Below are 20,679 nucleotides of genomic sequence, written 5' to 3' on the forward strand. Positions count from 1 at the left end.
GGGAATTGTCATGGTCTAAGATTTCCTATCTGGTTGGTTGTGGAGTGGCTGCTCTGTCTATTGTACCATAATACTTGGTGCTATCAAGATCTGGGTACCTATTTAGTATATAAAAGGCAGAAATGTAAGTGTCCTCTGAATACTTTTACTGTGGAAATCCAGATGCGTTTCGGAATACAAGGTCTTTAGGTTAATTAAAAAACCAAAAAAGCAGCAAACCCCATAACCAAGTGGTCACTGTGTGAAACCGAAACCTGCCTAAGTACTTAATTCACCTTTTTTTTTTTTTTTTTTTTTAATTTAGAGGCTGAGAAAAAAACTTGACTGGATTTTATCTGCTAAATGAAAAAAACGCCACACATAAACCCACCAAAGCAACCTCGGGAAAAGATGACAGAAAAGACAGCAATAATTTTTCACTTGTGCCTGATGGGCTTGTGTTGTTTTTATGTTTTTAACTGTTTGCAAATCTTCAGTGTAATGGTTTCAAACCCAGTCGTGTCGTTTCTTTACGCCCACACACAGAGCTGCAGTAGTGCAGACACTGTAGCAGCAAACCATATTACCAGCATCGGCCATTAAAACTCTTCCTACACCAGGCGTGGGCTGGCTTCACCCCCTCCTCTCTCCGCACACACCCCACCACCCACCTGTCAATTTTCACATGCTTAAAAAAAAAGAGAAGAGAAAGACACTGAAAAAAGAAAACAGGATGCTGCTTTTCTTCCAACGCTATTCCAGAGACCTGAACCTCTCCAGCTGCCTCTGAATTGGCCACCAAAAGGTTAGCAAGTGTTTTGTTATCATTCTATACAGACAGAGAGATAATTAAATTCTAGATGGCGAGACAGAAATTTAAAAGTTATCATTTTCTTAATGTGATGGTTCTTTCACTTAGCAATGAGAAAGATTTTTTCCTGTAACACACAGCATTTTCCTGTCCCCACTTCTGTTTTTAAGAGGGCTTTAATCACTATTCCTTCATCATTTAGTCCAACCTCCTAAACTTTAAAAGATGGATTAGGGTTATTATTTTCTGTTAGAACAACCTGTTGATTACAGACTGCTGGCTGGAGGCTGTTAACTCTTTCCTAACGAGAAATGCACAGGAGTGAATTTGATCAAAGGACAAAAGCCTGGAAATCCTTTGAGGTTTTCAGATATTGTAAGCACTAACAATCTTTTTTTTTTTTTGTCCATTGTGAAGCCAACAACAGTGTTACAAAACCAACAGATGTGTTTGATCGGTTCCTTTTTAGAAAGAAGTGGTGTCAGTTTTAAATAAAGACATAAAATAAACTGGAAAGCATTTCTTATGGCTGGACCTGAGAAAAGTACCAGCATGAGAAGTAGAACAGGAAATATTCTCTCATACAAATTGCATGAAGAGTTTAAAGGGCCAATACAATGTTCACTTATACTCTAAAATGTATTTTAGCTAAAAATGTTCTTATTAAGACTTTTGAATGTTTTCATTTATGGATTTTCAAGAAAAAGAGAACCAAAAAGATAGAAAACTATACTAATGATCAAAGCGGTGCTATTCTAGGGTGAAGGAAAGGTATTACAGATCACACTCTTCTTCACAGGTTTTAATACTGTATTCTGGTACAGTGTTTAAAAATAAATAAACCAATTTTGGTGATACTAGACAACTGTGGAAGTGCAATGTCAAAAATATTTGTCCTCAGGATATGGTACAAGAAATTCTAAGTTCAATCAAGATAATTCCTAGTTTTGTACTATTCTAACATGAAGCAGGGCAAAACTTCAGGAACAATGACTTCTTAACAAGTAGCAAGATTTCTGAAAGTCACAGTTTGAGCAAGAAATGTCATTGAAAGCCTGTGAGGGTTTCAGGAAATAAGACAGTCACACATTTTCAGCCTCATTCTGCAGGGGACTGAGGCTCTCAACTTTGCTACTATGGTTATAGCAGTATGCACGCTGCTAGTGGAACTTGCAGCCTTGTAAGATCAGATACATCCCTTAAGAGCAAGTAAAAAGGTGAAGTCACTACTTCTGTTATGAGACATTTCAAGGTATGAAGTCAAACTGAGAAAAGGGCAAAGGCAGAAACAGTTTTGAAGTAAAGCAAGATTAACTGTCATTTCTGGGCTGATCTGGAAATGTATGAGTTCCATTTTGCTATTTTGAATTGAGGACTAGAAAGTGCCAGAATTAGGGTAGGGTGCACTCCCAAACTTTTCTTTTTCATTAAACCAGTAGTGTTTAAAGCACCTGTGGGTCACTATTACTTTATTATACTAATATTTAAGTAGAAGTTTTGTTCAGTCAGTCAAGGGAGTTCAGGAACACTGGCACCTTGTGCTAGCCATCAGTGGTAGGCTAGCAACTGGAAGCGATGACTCCAGTATCTGTATCTTCTGCTGACGGTAAGATGTTGTGCACTGTCCTTAGCATCACTGTCCTCATAAGAAAAATTAATAGTTTACAATCTTGTAAGTTGCTTTCTTTTAATATAAGTTTGTAAAGTACTTTAAATCATGTAGTTGGTGGGATCTTTAAAATCTATTTCCTTATTAGTATAGGATATTTATTGCTGCTTTCCCTCGATCACATCTTTGACTAACACCCTCTCGGTATCTTTGAAGGCTGCAGGGCTTTAGACACCTGAAGGAGCCCTTTCCACAGGTTCTTGGACCTTAGAAATGCACACCAGTGGTGTGTGGGTTTACGATCAGAATTGAGAGTGAAGTACAGTATAGCATCACATACTCCCTACTGTGTAGTACCTGGCAGTAGGCTTGTATTCATAGATAGTTAAGCCAAATATTTTGCTGTATATTGAGCCAACTGAAGTTAGTCAGGTTTCTCTGAGCAGGATAATGTTTTGAACTTGAATGAATATAAGTAGTCTTACATAGAGATTCCAGCTTAAGAAGTGATGGCCAAAAATAGGTTGGTTAGTCAGAGAAAACAAAAATCACTTAATTTCAAATAGAACTAATGCAGTGTAATACTGGTCCTCTGTATTAAGTGTACAGTTCAAATACTTTTAGCCATTACAGCATCCATGTGAATGGGAAGAATCATAGGATGCTGTGGAGTCCCTGGATTCCAGTCACTTATTCAAGATTTAGAGATTTTAGATCAAGCTTCAAAAGGCTTTGCTAAGTCCTGAAACTTGTGTGATAGTGGTAAACATCCATGCAGTCACTTGCTTTAGTTGTAACTTGCTTTAGTCAGTTATTGCTTCTTTAAGCCTCTCGGGATAAGAAGTTTTCAGTTTCAGCATTTAGAATTTGATATGCTACTGAGTCTTCTAAGTAATGAATTTAAAAATATTATATATGTTTTAGAGTTGTCACTAGTTCCAGCATACTGCTGTAATTATTAGGGCTGTTTAAAGTGTTTCTTTTAATTAAGTTCACCTTCACTTAAAATAATAATAGTCTCAAAGTGGAATAAAATATAATGGACTTCAGATATGTGATAAAACTGAAGAGAAACTAGTTGTGACTGGTTATGTAAAATGCCCATAATCATCTGTTTGTATGATTTGATTCCTGCCAGGATTCTATTCTAAGATGTGCATCTTTTTTTCTCTGTTAGTTTGTTGACTGTAGCATGCACTACTCCTCCAGAAAATCTCACTTATATGTGATAATCCATTCCTTTAGGAAAGTATCTCCCAGGAGAGCTGAAACTAGCTGCTGCAAGTAGTTTTATCCATATGGACAGAATGAGTCTGCGGATAAGCAGCATGAGTAATTGTAAAGTAGTTCACAGTGTCAAGTAGTTTTCTAGATTCACTGATTTTGAGCATTTGCAGTGCTATTACCAATTACTGGGAGCACTTAAGGGTGTAATAGAAACTAGAAGGATTTTAAGCTACAATACTTGGCCCTGTGAAAGGGCTTTTATTTCTTTTTTTGGTGTCTCCTGAATAACCAAATGACAGGCAAGAAAGACAGGAAGAATAAGACAAAAATATTTCTCCACCTCTCAGATTAGAAGCTTACAAAAATAGGGTCCAGAACAAACTAAGAGCAATCCAAACAGCAGGCAAAACATTCCAAGATCAAAAAAGCTGCAGAGAGTGAAGATCCACTGATACATCTGGCATTAGACTGAATTACTAAAAGAAAGAGCTTCCACTATGGTGGATATTGGACAATCTTAATTTTACAGTTTCACCAAATTCACAAAATTCACAAAATACAGGCTGCAGCCATGTGAACTGGACAGGTGCTCATCAGAGTAAGGTTAAAAGTTACATCTTCCATAATACAGTGTTCCTAAGCAATTTTTACAGAACAGATATGCTGATTTTGTAACATAATAGGGAATGCATGTCCCAGTTTGGGATTCAGTCTAACAGCAGGAGGAAGTAGTCATCTGTAGTCCCTATTTTAAACAGTGTTTGCCTAAAGAACAGTTGCCCCCTAACAGGACACTCTGGCTCTACTGTCTGCTTTACCTGAGCGCCCATTAGGAAGTAAACCCACAAAATCTAAACCTCTTCTCACTTCTTTTGATTGTCCCCTATCCTGTTTTCCCTATAGCTTTTCACAAATTTTAGGGAGGCTTGTTGAACATGACCTAAACACTTTTAACATTCTCAAAGTATTTTCCCTCCTGGCTACTGCTTTTCTACCCTAATGCAGAGCACCATTCAAAGAAGCTGGTGGGTAGTACCCATGCTGGATAAACTTATAATTTCAAATGTAGCAAGTGTCTTTCTCTACCATTTTCCTCTTTTCTGATACATTTTAAGAGAGATCTTTACTGTTAAGTTACCAGCAAATTATATTTAAGGGTATAAAGAAAAACAATCTACCATTGTGTCAGTGTGTGTCACTGAATGATATGATTGTGTACGGTGTATAAAATGCGTGTGTTTTGAAGACAGTTGATTCTGTTTATAGGTTCCTACATGAACAATGATAAAGGATACGAAAAGCGTGAAATGTTACTTCATTTTCTTCTGTTTCATCTCTTCCTGTTTTCTGAAGGTTGTTACAGTGACAGCAGTGTAAAAAAAAAAAAAGAAAAAGAAAAACCCAACTTCCTACTTCTAATCTGTTTCAAGTCTTTGTCCTCGTTTCTCTCTGCTTGTATCAAGTATTGACAGACATGAGACTTCTTTTGCTGATGCCTGGCTCAATAAAAGGTATGTGAGCTGAAATTATTTAGAGGCTCATGGGGATTCCACTTCTGTATGCTCTCTAGTGTTATTTTTAAGGTAGGGAGCACCAAAAGCTTTTAAAAAGGCAGACTTCCAATACAATATATTATGTATGTTTAGAATGTTGAAAAGCTGCTTCGCTGTGGTTACAAAATTAATGCTATCATGTCTAGAGATTATACCTGCCAACCAAGCCAGGGGATTGATTGCTGCATCTGCTTCAAGACTATGACACTCCTTTCAATGGTGTGTCCCCAAATTATATGTAAGTACAGGAAATAAGTAGTTATATATTTATTTAATGATTTTAGTCAAGTTTAGTTCAAGTGATGGTCAGTTGACCATGCATTATGTATGCCATGTAGAAGACAAAAATCTTTTGCTCCTATAATCCAAGATTATTATAACAGTGCTGATAAAATGAAGCAAGCTTTGTAAAATATATTTGTAATTTAGGAAAAAAATATATACAAAAGAGGAACACGTTGGATTTTAAATGAGGTTTTTGTACTACCCTCCCCTCTTATTAGATTACTTTATACTTATATACAGAATAAGATTTGCCATCTAAAACTACTCCACTTTTTGATTTTTCAGTGTTCCACAGACCTACCTGTGCTGTGTACCTGAAGATATAATTCAAACTAGGAACAAAGTAATTGTATGTAAGTGGAATTTTACTGAACAGTTTTGATAGCTTAAGAAACTAATTTAGAAAATTTTGGACTGGCCAGATCCTGCTTTTAACTTTTAATTTTTCCTTATCTAATCAAGATCAAGTTTTTGTACGAGTAGTTCAATGCCACCGGTTACAAACTGAGCTCAGAACATCAGGTACGTGCTCAGTAACAGAACCTGAAAATCATCAGTGGAAGTTTTTCTACTTTAGGGAAGGACTACTGAGAATTAACCTTGGGGTACAATTAGTTTGAGATAAGCTATTTTTGTGAATGTACAAAGAAATAGAGTGGCTTTTTTTGTATATAAAAGACAGTTGTGAAAAGTATGATCATATTTGCCACAGTAGAATGCAAGCCACAGAAGCTTCACTTAGGAAGAAAGTATGTTTTGTTTGCTGTGAAAAGCAGCAAACTGCCACAGCTGGTAGAAATGTATTATTAAACTCTTGAAAGTAATGAGAGTGTGTGTCACCATTTAGTTTAATTGTTTAGCATTAGTTAAGACCTCCCTTTAAATTTTCTGTAATCAGTTTGGTCTTGTCTTTGTGGAACATTACAGAGCACTGAAATAATTCTCAGAATTATACTGTATTTTGGGTCCCAGAAATTCACCAGAATAAGCAAAATCACACAGAGAATCTGGTACCTTGGAACTACAGGATTCATCCTCCACCAGTCCTATTAACGTACAGGCTGGCCTTGAAGGGCCCCTCAAGTACCCATGTGCATGAGGATATTCAAAGACAGAACATAGTTTGTGCTTATTGGGATGGAAATGTAAATTCCACATTTCCACACTTCTGTCCAGGGGGAAGAAGGGGAGCATCAATACTATGGCTTGTTTCATCTCTATGGTACTTGTTACATGTTCTAGCTACATGGTATTCAGAATTCACTTTTCTTCTGAGAGTCTTGTCTCTGCAGTGTGCTTTTTTCACCTCAACTTTATTTTCACATCTTTGGGAGAACTACTGCCTGCTTAGTTTATGAGTGTCATTGGCTTGTGTCTAATCACTTACTGCTGGTTTTATTGTATGCTGCGTTTAAATTGCTATAAATAAAGGCGATTGTATAGCTTAAGAACCATCTTAAAAGGACTTGAAATGTCTATAACCTCACTTTGCAAATTAGAGAAATCCACTTTTATCCCATAGTGTTAACCACACTGCAGAATATGGATAACAACTTAATTCCTTTAACAAGCCATTTCCTTTTAACATTTGTTAATCAATATAGTTAGTAGCTACATTACAAAGCCACTTAAGTGATTGCTCCAGAAATCTCTGAAGTGGACAAGAAAAGTCCATGGAGACTTTGGAGAAGAGGCAAAATCTAACACGTTGCTGTGTGCAGATCAGTTCATTTTGCACACAGTGGCTCATCAGCAGTTTTGTTGATGCACATAATGGATGCACACGCACTAATGGCCTTGCTTGTGATTAGAAGGAAAGTCAGAGAACACATCCCAGGGACTGTGTTTGCTGGTTTTTTCCTCCATTTTCCCAGTTCTTGCAATAAGCACGTTTCAGAAAGAAAGTGGAAGAAGCCTTGGCTGTGAAACATAAGTTGCCAGGCAGCATCAGAACTTCCAGAAGTGGTGCAGAGTGGGGAGCACAAAGCAATAGCTGCCAGTTTCTTGGTACCTTAGTGTTGTGTTTGCTCAAGGAGGGAATATTTACAATTGCATTGTGAGCCACACATAGGGATGAAATAATAATTTGTATTAACGGCAATATCCTAATAGGGAAAACGTTTTCCTTTGTAGAAGATAACCAAGAGGGTTGCTTTCTTTTTCAGTGTCAATGGGTGTATACCATTTCATATGAAAACTACCTGAATTCCTACTCGACTTAATGAGATGCTAATTACATTTAGTAGTGAGCATATAACTTACTGACCTTAACCTGTACTGACCTAATTTGATCATTAATAGAAAGTTATTTTCCCATTTTTTCAGTTGTGATGTGAGTGAGGTATAATCATTTTCAGTTGTGAAGTAACAGAATGTCTCTTGGATCTCCATCCAACTTTTTATCAACTTACCAGCTTTATTAACCTCTCTAATAATAACTAAGGAATACTCCAAAATGATTACATTGAGTTTGCCATTTCTCCTTTATGTGAATTATTTGCAAAATTCTCACTACCTGTGTGCAACAGGGATACTGCTTTAACTAGGGGTAACATCGTGTGTGTGTGTCTCATATGGAACCAGGCCCAATATCAAACAATTTTGAGCAATACTGTTTCTCTGTAATGATTACCTAATAAAATGATCCGAGGAAGGCAGAGAAACACCACTACAGATTATGCAGTAAGACAACAAATTGCACATTTCACATTTTGCCACTGATTATGTTATTTTCAAATGGGTTTTTTATGACTGTTTGCACAAGAACAGCCTATTACTGCTACCAGCCAGTGGATACAGAGCTGTGAGTACAGCTGAATAAGAACTTGAACAAACATTCACAGATCACCTTCTATTTCTCACCCAAACTGTAATTACAAGAGGTTGTGCTGATGCCTCTATCAGCTCTTCCTGAGATAATTTTCAACTAGCTTATTTGACAGTTTCCTAGTTTGTTTCTAACAAAGAAAACAGACAAGATACATGTTTGTTAAAATATGAAGTAGTCTGGACCAGCAGCACCCTGCTTATATCTGGACAGAGTTCAGAAGAGCTTTTTCCAAAAACTGTGTCTGCAAAATGTTTTAATCTGGAATTGGATGCATCTAAACCCAAGCAGTATATCATAGTATTGCCTTTAATTCGAGAAAATTAATTTGGGCTACACAAAAGAGAGCTTTAATTTATCCCATTATTTGCCTCTGATACCATCTTTCCTGTGTTATACATATTTATGTGCATCTCCCTTGTACAAGACACAAGTTTTGTTTTGTTCATATACTTTCTTTTTGCATCACCTGTGCAGTGTGTAAAGCCTTGCTTACTTTGGGTAAACACACATAATATGTTTCATGTCCTGTGTTTGGAACAGGTTGCTCAAAGAAGCTGTGCAGGTTTTATCCTCAGAGGGTTTCAAAACCAGACTGGGTAATACCCTGTACAACCTCATCTGGCCCCAGCGCTAACTCTGCTTTGAGCAGGTGTCTGGACTTGATACCTTCTGAGATTCCTTCTAACCTTAATTGTTCCGTGTTTCTATATTAACATATATTAACGTAAATTGTTAAATTAAAGAACATGGTATAAATATGTAATGGGAATACCGTTCCAGAAAATTAACACGGGATTATTTGGGGGGCCTGAGGGCCTCCATTTGCAAATCTGATACTTGGATTTATTTCTAGTACTTCGGGTTCTTACTGTAGGTTTTAAGGGCAATATTCAATGTTCTTTACATACCAAACTTTAATTCCAAACCAAAAAATGAAAAGTGAATCAAGTTAATTGCAAAATGATGTAATTTTGTCTGCATAACACTGGTAGGTAAGATCTGTGACATTCTTAATGGCTGACTTTCCCAGTCCAGCAGTTGAAAGTGTTTATTTTCCTATCTGAAGATTCCTACTTGTTTTGTTTCCCCTCCCTCATAGATACATGACCACATGGCAGATAACCTTTGAGATGGAGGCACAGAAGCAGCCGGGTTTGACAGCTGCACTTGCAGATCGACCAGTTTCAACCTTGTCTCTCCAGCCTGCACAGAACTCTTCAAGTCACAGCCAAAGCAGTGTGATTCCTCAACGGGAACAAGTGCTGCCCCAACCTGTGTATCTAAAAGCCCTCACCATACCACTCTACCAGCCCATCCAGGCAGGATGCTTTCAGCCAAGCAGTCAGTTAGTGACTGGCAGGAGCTGTGTAAATCTAGACAGCAGCAACATACCTCTAATCCTGAATCCACTTCTTCCTTCAGAAGGCACAGATCAGCCTCAGTCAGTTTTTCAGAAACAGCTTGGGCAAACTCTAACACTGAACATAGTGAGCACTTTACCAGTTTTGTCATCACCAAATCCTTGTGTAAATGCATCTATTGGAAGTCCGGGAAAGTCAAAAAAAGCTGGGAAATACATCTGCAAACACTGTGGCCGAGATTGTTTGAAGCCAAGTGTCCTTGAGAAACATATTCGCTCTCACACTGGAGAGAGGCCCTTTCCATGCACCACGTGTGGTATTGCATTTAAAACTCAAAGCAATTTGTACAAACACAGAAGAACTCAAACACATGTCAACAATACCAGACTGCCCTCAGACTCTGACAACAGCGGCCCATTGGAGCAGAACGACAAAGGCACAGAAAGCAGCACCTCACATCAAGGCAGCAAACTACTTAGTAACACCTGTGAAGACAAAGGCATACAGATGAAACAACTGAGTACAGAGCCCAGTGCTGTAACAGGCACTAAGAAACTTAATAATGACCTTCCACTGCTGGCAACAAGTGATACATCATTCATTTCAGAAAATAAAGAAACAATGAATCAGTCCTTTAGTTCCAAAAGTAAGCTGAAAGATTCTGAAAGGGAACCTCAGAGTTTGCCATCTCCAGGAGCTTTGCCAAATGGTCAGTGCCAGAGAAAGAAGATACAGGAGCAAAGAACTCCAACTGCCAATAAGCATATTCAGTTGCAAAGGCAGCAAGCAACCTCTTCAGAAAAACAGTGGGATTACAAGCCATTTGAGTGCAAGCTAAAGAAGTGTGAGAGCACTGACTCAGGGTATCTGTCACGCTCTGACAGCACAGAACAACAGATGGCATCACCCAGCCCATTGCACAGTCTCTGTGAACACAGCACAGAACAGGAAAATGAAACTGCCTTCAGCAGCTCGAGCTGCGCCTCCGGAAGCAGTGCAAAGCTGGATGCAGCTGAGAAATCTATGGCCTTGATGCTAGAGAAAAAGAGGCTGGAAGAACACATTTCAAAGCTTATTTCTCATAACAAAAGTGTGGTGGATGATACTCAGCTAGACAATGTTAGGCCTAGAAAAACTGTCCTTTCTAAGCAGGGAAGCATTGATCTGCCAATGCCTTACACATACAAAGACTCTTTCCATTTTGATATCAGAACTTGTGATGCAAATAGGAAGAAGAATCTTTCCCTTTGTTCGGCAAAATCTACCTTTGCACCCTTAGAAAAATGCAAGCCAATGTTTTTTCATTCGGTTCCCACCCAGTTCTCCACAGCCATAGATACTGTGCCTGTTACACGAAGCAACTCTTTGCCATTTGTGGAGGGCACAAGAATGGGACATGACAAAGCAGGTTGCTCAAAACCTCTTTCTCTTACTAAGCAGTCTGCAAACACAGGCCCTGTGAGTCTGCTGCCTAGCAACAGTCTCGCTGCAAATTCAGTGGATTTTCCTAACAGCCATCCCCGAGCTCTAGTCAGACAAATAGCAGTGGATGATTTGCCATTAAGTAATGTGGTCGATCATTCTCCTCCATCAGAGGAGTTGCAAGGGAGTAAAAAGGTTGGGGCTGGAGAAGTAATCAGTGCTAAAAATAAGAAACACAATCAAAGGAAGTTAAAGATGTTCTCTCAAGAAAAATGGCAAATGTATGGTGATGAAACATTTAAGAAAATCTATCAAAAAATGAAAAGCAGTCAAAATGCCAAGCAAACTAAACAAAGGGGAAATAAGATTACAGGTATTACAGGCGTCACTCCTGATTCAAAGGAATCAATCAGCAGTACTGAAATTACTGAGGAAAGCAATGGCAGGAGCTCTGTATGTGACAGCCTTTCCTCCCTCGTGACAACATGTTTAAGCAGTGATAAGTCCGAAACCTCTGCTAATGGTAACCATATTCTACAGAATGTGTCCTCTGAGGAACCTGCAGACAGTGTAACCTACCTAATGGAGACATCACATTCAGTAAATGCTGGTGCCCAGGCGGTAATGAGCAAACCTTCCCAAGATCTCAGGGGCAGCGACACAAACAGACACACAGCAGGCAGCAGCACATTAATAGCTCCAAGCAGATGTGAGCTTCAAAACACTCAGTGTCAGCTGGACACCAGCAGAAGGAATGATGACTGCTTGCCAGTACAGAGGAGCAAATGGGAGAAATCAAGCCCTGGGAAAGAATCCAGTCCCTTTGAATCAGATTGTAAAACCACTTCAAGTAATTATGGAAACTATAGCAGGAATAAGGAAACTGGCCAGCATGCCCTGATGCCCCAGTGGGTCCTCTGCAACAGAGAAGCCACAGGGAAATCGCAGAACTTACCAGAAAGAAAAAAGCTGAAATTTGAAGTGGAGAAGACACAAAACATTATTTCAAAGTCCTGCCCTAGTCCCAGTACTGAAAAGAATGCAGAAAATGAAGGAGAGAGAGTCTCCTGCAGTAGCAGTCAGTGCCTTTCCACAGCACTAGTGACATTCTCCAGTAAAGCAGAGGAGCAAAAATTAAGCACAGGAATTAATGAATCCACTGGAGATACTGAGAATGTGGAGTATATTAAAACAGTCAAAGTCCCCGCGAAAGCTGTTAATTATAGTGATGACAACCGTTCACATTCAGCAGGTATTTCAAAGAGTTCATTTGTGGGTTTTTTAGTGCCTGAATCAAGGGTAAGTGATTGCAACTCCTTCGCCTTGCACAGTGCAACAGATAAAGATGTTAAAACAGGTCTTGTGAAAACAGGAGTAAAAGTACCACTTTGCAATGACAATGCTGTTGATGTGTCTTCTAAAAATCATCATCTGCAATCTGGTCATTTAACTCCAGCTCCACAGGAAAATGCCTTTTCTCCAAAATATATCCTTAAACTACCACAAGAGAAGAGAGCCTCAGATTTGTCACTTTTGCTTAGATCGGAACAGAAGATTACACCTTGCACATGTGTAACAGACACCTTAACCTACTCCCCCTACTCTCCCAACAGCCCATCACTCAGTTCTCATTCTAATGATGTCTTTTGGTCCCCTTTAAAATTTGAAGTGAGACAAAAAGCCAGCAGAGGAGAGCTGCGATGGAATCTACATGCAAACTGGAAAACTCCAGTGTTTTGTTCACCAGTCAATTCAGAAACAACAAATATCTTAACCGCAACAGAAAACACCTTTTATAACCAAAACTTGAGGCCACGGGGTGCTGTAAGAGATGCTTGGAAAAACAAACAAACCAAAAATAAATTAAATTACCAAAAGCAAACAGAAGAGAAGTGGGTGAGCATAACTACTTCCTCTACCCAAACCCCAAGGAAGAAAATATGCTTTACTTCTATGTATACAAGTGGTTTTTTCATATCAGCTGACATCAAAGAAGAGAGAAAGGTTTTACATCACCTTTGCTCAAGAAGTGACTCTTTGATAATACCATCAGCCTCTGGCAAGGGTGCAGAGCCAACAGTCACAGGGTGGGACAGGAGTGGAACTCCATGTGTTCTTAAGGACATTTCACCAGTACTGCAGGTTACACAGCATGCTCACAGCTCAGCAGACAATCCCTGTTATTTTTGCCATTCTTTTGGCACTTTTTATTGCCACACTCTCACCACTCACTGTAAAGAATTCCCAGCACTACCCCACAATAATCTGATTTGCTACTCTGGAAGTTTAACAGTGTCAAGCATGAAGAGCACCTTCCCATCACTAAATGCTGAACCTCGGTTAACTTGGTGTTGTTTAACAAGAAGCCTCCCTCTGCCTGCGGAGCAGAAGGGGAGTGCAGACTCTGCTTACTCCTCCATGCACAGCTGTGACAAGGAGTCTAGCAATGAATGCACACTGTCACAGTATGATATTTCTATTTTCAAAATGAAAAATATTAGCAAGACTGTGGCATATGGCTTAACAAACAGGAGTTTAAAAACATTGGTGTCATCCTTTTCTAAAAGACAACAGATGCAGGAGGTAATGGTAAGAATGCTATTTCATTTCTCGAGAGGGTGTAATTGGCTTACCCCCCATTAGAAAAATAAAAGTGGACATTGACGGGCATTTGTTGATACAAGATTTACAATTTATGTATTTATAAGAGAAGTTACATAATCATTTGATGCATGAAAAACTCCATACTTCTGTGTATTTAACTTTCACTCGAGAACTTCAGTAGGAAGGCTGTCTTAGTGCAAAGAGAGTATTCCTTTTCTTGATTTTCCCCCTTATGAGTATATTTTATATTCTTCTGCAAGAGCCTATGTGTTTCATTGTTTTCATTTTAAATGAATATCTGAATTAGAGTAGGACTTAAGTAGCCATTAATGACAAGACTTTGTTATACTTGGACATGTGTGGAGTCAAAGACAGGCTGTAGACTACATCTCTCTTCAGATACAGTGAAATGTCAACGAAACCAAATCACATTAATACCATGTGAAGTGTTTAAGGCTTCAAGGCTTTTCTATTTTAGACAAGTGAAGGTAGACTGGTTTATCTGTACAGATCCTAGAACAGCTCTGTAAGACGAAGCTGACTTTTTGTACAGGAAGAAGAATCTGAAAGAACATACACTAATTCTATGTAGATCCACAAAAGCAGTGTGTTGTTTCAATTTTATTTTATAAAAATAGATGGACAAAGTGATTACAAAAAGCTAACACACATTCCAGGAGCGGTGCTATTTAACTAGTATGTTACTCAGTGCTATTTAAAAAGAGCGCAGATTTCCACTCTCTTGGTTGATGAATTCAGAAGTTTCATGTACTTCATTTCTTTTCCAATATTCTCAGCAGTTGAGCTCAGCAGCTCCTGGTGGTGCTTTCAAAAACATTTCAGAGCAGAAGAAGAAAACAGTAGTTTGCAAAAAGGAAAAACTCTCAACAAATAAACTCAAGAGGAGCCACAAACAGAAAAAGATTAAAGTCACCCCAAAATGGTGAGTCATGTGGTTTTCTGCTTCCCTAGATTTAATTTTGCTAAAATGGGTGTAAAAAGTCCACAGAAAATAAAAATTTCCCCAAATTCAACCTTGTCAAAATCAGGGGGAAGGAGGTAGAGGGGTGGGGGGTGGGGTGCTGGAGAAATCTCTCAGGAGATTCTCCCACATTGCAGCAGTTCCACAGAGGTAAGCTATAAAAACTGTCAGTATGTTGTTTACTATCAGGAACAGACTTCTCTAAGCAAAACAGACATATACCAAAGAAAGATGATCATAGAATCATAGAATAGTTAGGGTTGGAAAGGACCTCAAGATCATCTAGTTCCAACCCCCCTGCCATGGGCCAGGGACACCTCTCACTAAACCATTCAACACAAGGCTTCATCCAACCTGGCCTTGAACACCACCAGGGATGGAGCACTCACAGCCTCCCTGGGCAACCCATTCCAGTGCCTCACCACCCTAACAGGAAAGAATTTCCTCCTTATATCCAATTTAAACTTCCCCTGTTTCAGTTTTAACCCATTACCCCTTGTCCTGTCACTACAGTCCCTGACAAAGAGTCCCTCCCCAGCATCCCTATAGGCCCCCTTCAGGTACTGGAAGGCTGAGTGGTCAGTTGACTCTCACTGTGCTTTAGAAATTATTCTTATCTGTCAAAAGTGTCAGCATTTACTTTTGTGTGAAGGGAACCAAAATACTTCAGGTTTTAACCTGTTACAGCTAAAAGCAGTGTGTGAGACCCTTTGGTCCTCATGAGATCTGTATCCTGAACGTTTATTCACAAGAGAATGCAGAAGAATAAATATCAAGTTCTAACACAAACTAACAAAGCTATCTCTAGTTTAAAGGATCATTTGGTTTAAATAAAAAGCAGGAAGAATTTGAGTATAAAACTATCAAAGGCACATTGTATCAATCAGCACAGCAGCTCCGTATTTAATGGGGGTTCCTATCAGTGGAAGATTTAGCCTCTAATATTTCAAGAGTGTGGGGCAGCAGCATATCTGATGAATTGCTTCAGTAAGAAGCAGGTATTGTGTGCATACATCCCCCTAATTTTATTGCATGACCAAAATCAGACAGAGTGACTCCCTTGAGGACAAATCAATGTCAGTTACTTAATCACTGGTCTAGTTTGGCAAACAGCACCGCAATTTTGAACAATCATAAGAATAAAAATAGGAGACTCAGGGCCGTATTATCCAGTCCAGTGACATTCTTCTGGGGCTTTCTTCTGGTTTGGTTTTTGCATGGAGTTTTTGTCCTGGGTTTTTTGGTCTGTTTTTTATTTTTTTTCCTCTGCTGGTCTCAGGATTTATTTATTTGGCTTTACCAAATAGCTTCAGAGACTCTAGTACAGGGCTCTGAAAGATGAGGTCATGCCGATCAGTAGCTAACTGGCCAGACTCTTAATCATAAAATGCAATGTATTTTTCTAATACACAAAACACTAGAATAAACACCCCGTTTTAGATTTACTTACTACTCTGTGTATAGTGACTGATTCTACTGATACAGGAATGGGATCTTGCAATGTACTTTAGCCTCAACCATTAAGTTACTGAAAGATCTAGCTAGAGCAGAAAACAAAGTGGAGTTGGATTATTCGGTGAGCTTTCTGAGGAAGTGAAATGTTGATGTTCATTAGTGATGATGAATAGGTAGCATGTAAGTGAAAGGTAAAAAAGCCAACAACTGTGCAGTCTCAGGTGATTCCTGTGTGACTCAAGTCTTTATGAAGTATGTTGTTTCAAAATCCCACATGCAGGAAAAAGGATCTGTTATTCCTGAATCCTTCTCTCTTATCAAACCTGGGATTTACTGAACCCTAATGAGAAATTAATAAAATAATTGTGGGTCTCTTGCCTAAAATCCTGGATTTTTTTAATTTTTTTTTTGACATAAATAAGCATCTCCTCCACAGTAGTAAATTGTTGTTAGACTTAAATTTACTTGATGATGTGGCATTATTCTACTCTGGCTGCTTTTAAATCATGTGTATTGTTGGCCCTTTCAATGCCATTGGCAATGCAGGTACAGAGGAAGGCACATACACAGATCTGCTCAACTGAAAATGAACCGACAAAGCAAGCAGCATTGTTTCCCAAACAGAACACTGGATGCTTTTAGGAAGGGCTATTCATCCCAACCCTGTAAATTTAAGTACAAGAAGTACCATTCTCCTCAGTCAAAGGTACAAGGTCAGTATTTTGAATATTTTTTAATATACTGAATATATTTTTAAGAGCATGAATGATAGCACTGTCTGATGTGCACCAACAAGGAACTGCAAAACCACTTTTTGCCCTTCAGTATGTTCTGTGAATGAAAACACAAACATCCTGCACGTTTTGGGAACTGAACGCACAATGATTTTCATGCACTCTCTTACATATGTTTATTTGACAATTAGGAGGGCATTTTAAAAGGAAGTAACACAAAATAACCTTCCACTAGAAGTCTAAAAAGTTTTAAGATGCATCGTTACCATTTTCTGAAACAAGACTGTGTTTGCAGCGTGAATTGAGTTTGGTGCTGACTTGCTTTCTGCATTTCAGTGACCACCCCCCATTTAATTAGCAGTCTTAATGAAAATCGTATTTATGCCATGACCATCTGGAAGCAGACACAATTCCTTGTATTCATTTATAGCAGATATAAACAGCTATTATTTTGCAGGACAATAATGGCAAATGAAAAAAAAAAAACCAAAACCAACGAAACATGTATAAAAGAAATGAGAAAATGCATTAGACTTAGAATAAAAAATGACGGAAAATAGTCAGAATATAGAATTTAGTTCAGTGATATGATGACAAATTCAGCAAGTTCTAGCATGTGGGGGAATAAAAATCAAAGTAAAAGTTTCTTCAACCTCTTTTCAATAGGAGATTACCTACACCAGCAGAAAGAAACATCTTGCTCCACCTCAGACAAGCCACTTTGCAGAAAGAAAAAAGAAGGAAAGGTTACCTCAGGAATATCTGCCCATACTGAAAATCTAAACCATGTTAGACAAAAAGACAAAATGGATAAAAATGTAGGTATTGTGCCTTATTTTATATATTACTTTTTATTAAAAGAAAAAAAAAAGGATATTGGTAATTAAAACCTGAATCATGTTCCGCCGCTTTAATGTTCAGGTTGAGAATACCTCATATCACAGATTCTTTAAAAAGAAACCCTGGCATCAATTGAATAGGATATTTCTCGTGCTTGCTGTCAGAGACTTGGTTAAAACTGATGTTGGAGGTGCCAGCAGAAGTAGCACGGAGTATCCTGAGGCACAGACAGTGAGTTTGGAACTGGAGAAGTGTGGAGGGCAGTAATGGAAGAATGTGTGCCCAACTGAATCTCTTTAGGCCAATGTGGAAGCCAGTGATGCTGTGGTTTCAATGCTACCAACAGCTGCATTAGCTAGAGAGGGCCTGAGACACATCTGCTGTGTTGCAAGGATGCTGCAGTGTGCAGTGTCAGCACAGCTCCTGGAGCATTCTGTGCTTGCCCTCATACCCTCCTCCGCAGGCATTCACTGGCCCCACTTGAAGACAAAAGCTCGTGAGCCACACTGCTGTTACACACCATGAGCACTGGTTCCTCATGTAGCATAAGTAGTATCATATTTAGGAACCTAATCCTTAAACTGTTTTTTGCTAAGTAATTTTATTTCCTACATGTATCTAGCCACCTCAGACACTGTAATATTTCTGACAGATTCATCACAAACCTTTCCCTCTACGTTGCACAAACATCATTGCAATATGCATTTTAAATACCTTAATGAAAAGAACGTCTCCCTGGAGAGTACATAAGAATGAGGGGTCAAAGCCCTGACCCCCATCAGCCCTAAACTATGATGATCTGTGATGAACCCTAAATTAGCATGATCTGTCACCTACCCATGAAAAAAGAAAAACTATATCCTTTACTACACCTCCCACACACGCTGGGAGAGAAGAGGTTCCAGTGACAAAGTCAGCTTAGTTATTGTGGCACTTTCATGAAGGATGCAATTGCTTTGGTCTGAAAATTTAAAACATATTTTCTCTCTCCTCCTCCCCTCCCGCCCCCCAGTTTCTACAGGACATTTCTGGGCAAATCAGGGAACACACAAGAACAAACGTCTCTTTTCAGAACATTACAGCTCCTCTGGAAATATCTGTGACAGCTCATTCCTTTTCATCCACAGTTACTACAGCCATGCAGCAGGTCAGCAGTGACGTGGAAATCTGCTGTGTAGTGACAAAACCACTTGTGCTTCAGCGACCAGTCCCAGGGGAGTCACAGCCAAATGTTCAGGGTGACCCAATGGCACCTTCTTTTTGGTCTTGCACTTCCGATTTTACAAATACAGGCACAAGTGCCAGCAAAAACTCAGAGACTACTGGTCCTCTTTCCTTACACCTAGAAGCCAGCCAGGAAAACATACTATGTAGAGAGTCAGAGAGTCAAAGATTTGGTACATTAGACCCAGTGATGCAGGCCCCAGGAAGGAAGAAACCTCCAGGTGAAGAGAACACATGTTCATCTCCAGAAGAAAACTCAACTCCCAGCTCCAAGCCTGGATGTTCATATTTCTTCAGATCAAAAGCAGAGTCCCTTCCTGAGGCAGTCTCAAGGGCTGAATTACCCAGTACAGAACACCCAGAGCAGGCAAACTTTTCTCAAAGAATCTTTGACCTTCCCAGGAGTGCAGACAAGAACAGAACCCACCTGCAGCCAGACAGCGATGGAAGGCCACACGACACTGCTGCTACTGCCTTTCAAAAGCCCCCAGTTACTCTCAGGTCCCCTGAGTTCAAGACTTACGCTACAACATCTTCCAAGACATACAAAAAGAGAGGTTTAGAGATGATGAGGAAGCAAACCAGAATTGAGTATGATGACACTAGCAGTGATGATGAGGATAGGCTTGTTATAGAGATATAGCAGAAGACTGCTAACAAGATGATGCTAGCAAGATGTTAGCCCATTACAAAAGGAGATACCACAGATGTTTAATCTGTATTTCTGAAGCACCTTAAAATCAGAAAAGCCATTCCCCTGCATAGGCAGCATTCTCTTCTGAAGAGTCCTTTCTTTCAAGGACTCAAACCTTTTAAAAAGGTTTATTTGAAGCAAAAAGGGAGCTGGCACCACACATTTAAATGCAAGTGGTAAACCTGTGTTTATGAGAGGTTTCCAACATTGTTACAGTCTTAGCAGTCTTACACAATCCTCACAGGTGCTCACTGCCAGAGGCTGCGTTTCTGAGAGGCTGCAGTGATTTACTTACTACTAACGGTACAATAGCAGAGGCTTTCTCAGAACACAAGCTAAGGTCTCCTGGAATGGACAGGTGTATCCACTTCTATGTACTCCTCTTTCCTTGTAGTTGCTGGCATCTGTACTGGGACTGACACACAGGCATTAGTGTTCCCTACAGATCTGTGATACTGGAGGAGTCCGGAAAAACACCGATCTTTTTCAATGTTGCACAAATGTCAACGCTTCTTTGTGACAAATGACACAAGCATGCTTGGCTTTGTGTTTTGTGCCTTTTATGCCAAAATCTACTCAAGTACTCTTGATTTCTAGTTGGAGAACACGGCTGTTAGCTATTGATAGTTCCTTGTGGCAACATTTCTAACAAGGATGTTCTCATTATATACATCACATTGTGCTCCAACTGATAACAACATGGAATGTTTCTCTATGTACTCTTAACTGTGATGATGTTACTTTATTGAGAGTGAAGAAGCTATATGGCATAGCTCATTTTCTTTTTTTAACAAAAAGTTTTGTGCTACCAACCCTAAAATTTACTGGTTTCTATGTAAATAAATAATTAGATATTTTAATTTGACCAAGTGTATTCACTTGCTTGATGAGACTGATAAACATGAAAACCTTTCTACTTGTACATTATAGTCAAATTCTATACTTAAACTTGTACTATTCTTACACGGTGAATCATACAAAGGGTTTAATGGATTAACCTAGGTGGGATGTTTGGAATTGCTTTTGCTTTAGTCACACACAGGTAAGCTGATATAGGTCATACTCACAA

General features: G+C 39.1%; 1 protein-coding gene across 3 annotated transcripts; it reads left to right on the forward strand.

Annotated features, from left to right (window-relative positions):
* Nucleotides 1-304: 304 nt before the first annotated feature.
* ZNF831 (zinc finger protein 831) lies at nt 305-20,475 on the forward strand. 3 transcript variants are annotated; one of them, XM_065691632.1, is made up of 8 exons: nt 305-784; nt 5,090-5,137; nt 5,750-5,817; nt 9,394-13,666; nt 14,479-14,624; nt 16,665-16,831; nt 17,519-17,670; nt 18,705-20,475. In XM_065691632.1, exons 4-8 carry the CDS (start codon nt 9,398-9,400, stop codon nt 19,557-19,559), a joined length of 5,589 nt encoding a protein of 1,862 aa, XP_065547704.1. In that variant the 5' UTR covers nt 305-784; nt 5,090-5,137; nt 5,750-5,817; nt 9,394-9,397; the 3' UTR covers nt 19,560-20,475. The 3 variants fall into 3 exon arrangements, with proteins under 3 accessions (XP_065547704.1, XP_065547706.1, XP_065547705.1); XM_065691634.1 differs by having other exon boundaries at nt 14,482-14,624; XM_065691633.1 differs by lacking the exon at nt 305-784 and having other exon boundaries at nt 5,026-5,137.
* The last annotated feature ends 204 nt before the right edge of the window (nt 20,476-20,679 follow it).

This window comes from Lathamus discolor, chromosome 11 (genome assembly GCF_037157495.1).
Source record: "Lathamus discolor isolate bLatDis1 chromosome 11, bLatDis1.hap1, whole genome shotgun sequence".
NCBI classification, from domain to species: Eukaryota; Metazoa; Chordata; class Aves; order Psittaciformes; family Psittacidae; genus Lathamus; species Lathamus discolor.

What these genes read in the sequence shown, in the direction of transcription:
- ZNF831 (XM_065691632.1), top strand. Translation starts at nt 9,398, where the DNA reads ATGACCACATGGCAGATAACCTTTGAGATGGAGGCACAGAAGCAGCCG. An exon ending in AACAGATGCAGGAGGTAATG is followed by an intron (nt 13,667 to 14,478) that starts GTAAGAATGCTA and finishes CAATATTCTCAG; the next exon opens with CAGTTGAGCTCAGCAGCTCC. An exon ending in ATTAAAGTCACCCCAAAATG is followed by an intron (nt 14,625 to 16,664) that starts GTGAGTCATGTG and finishes TTGGCAATGCAG; the next exon opens with GTACAGAGGAAGGCACATAC.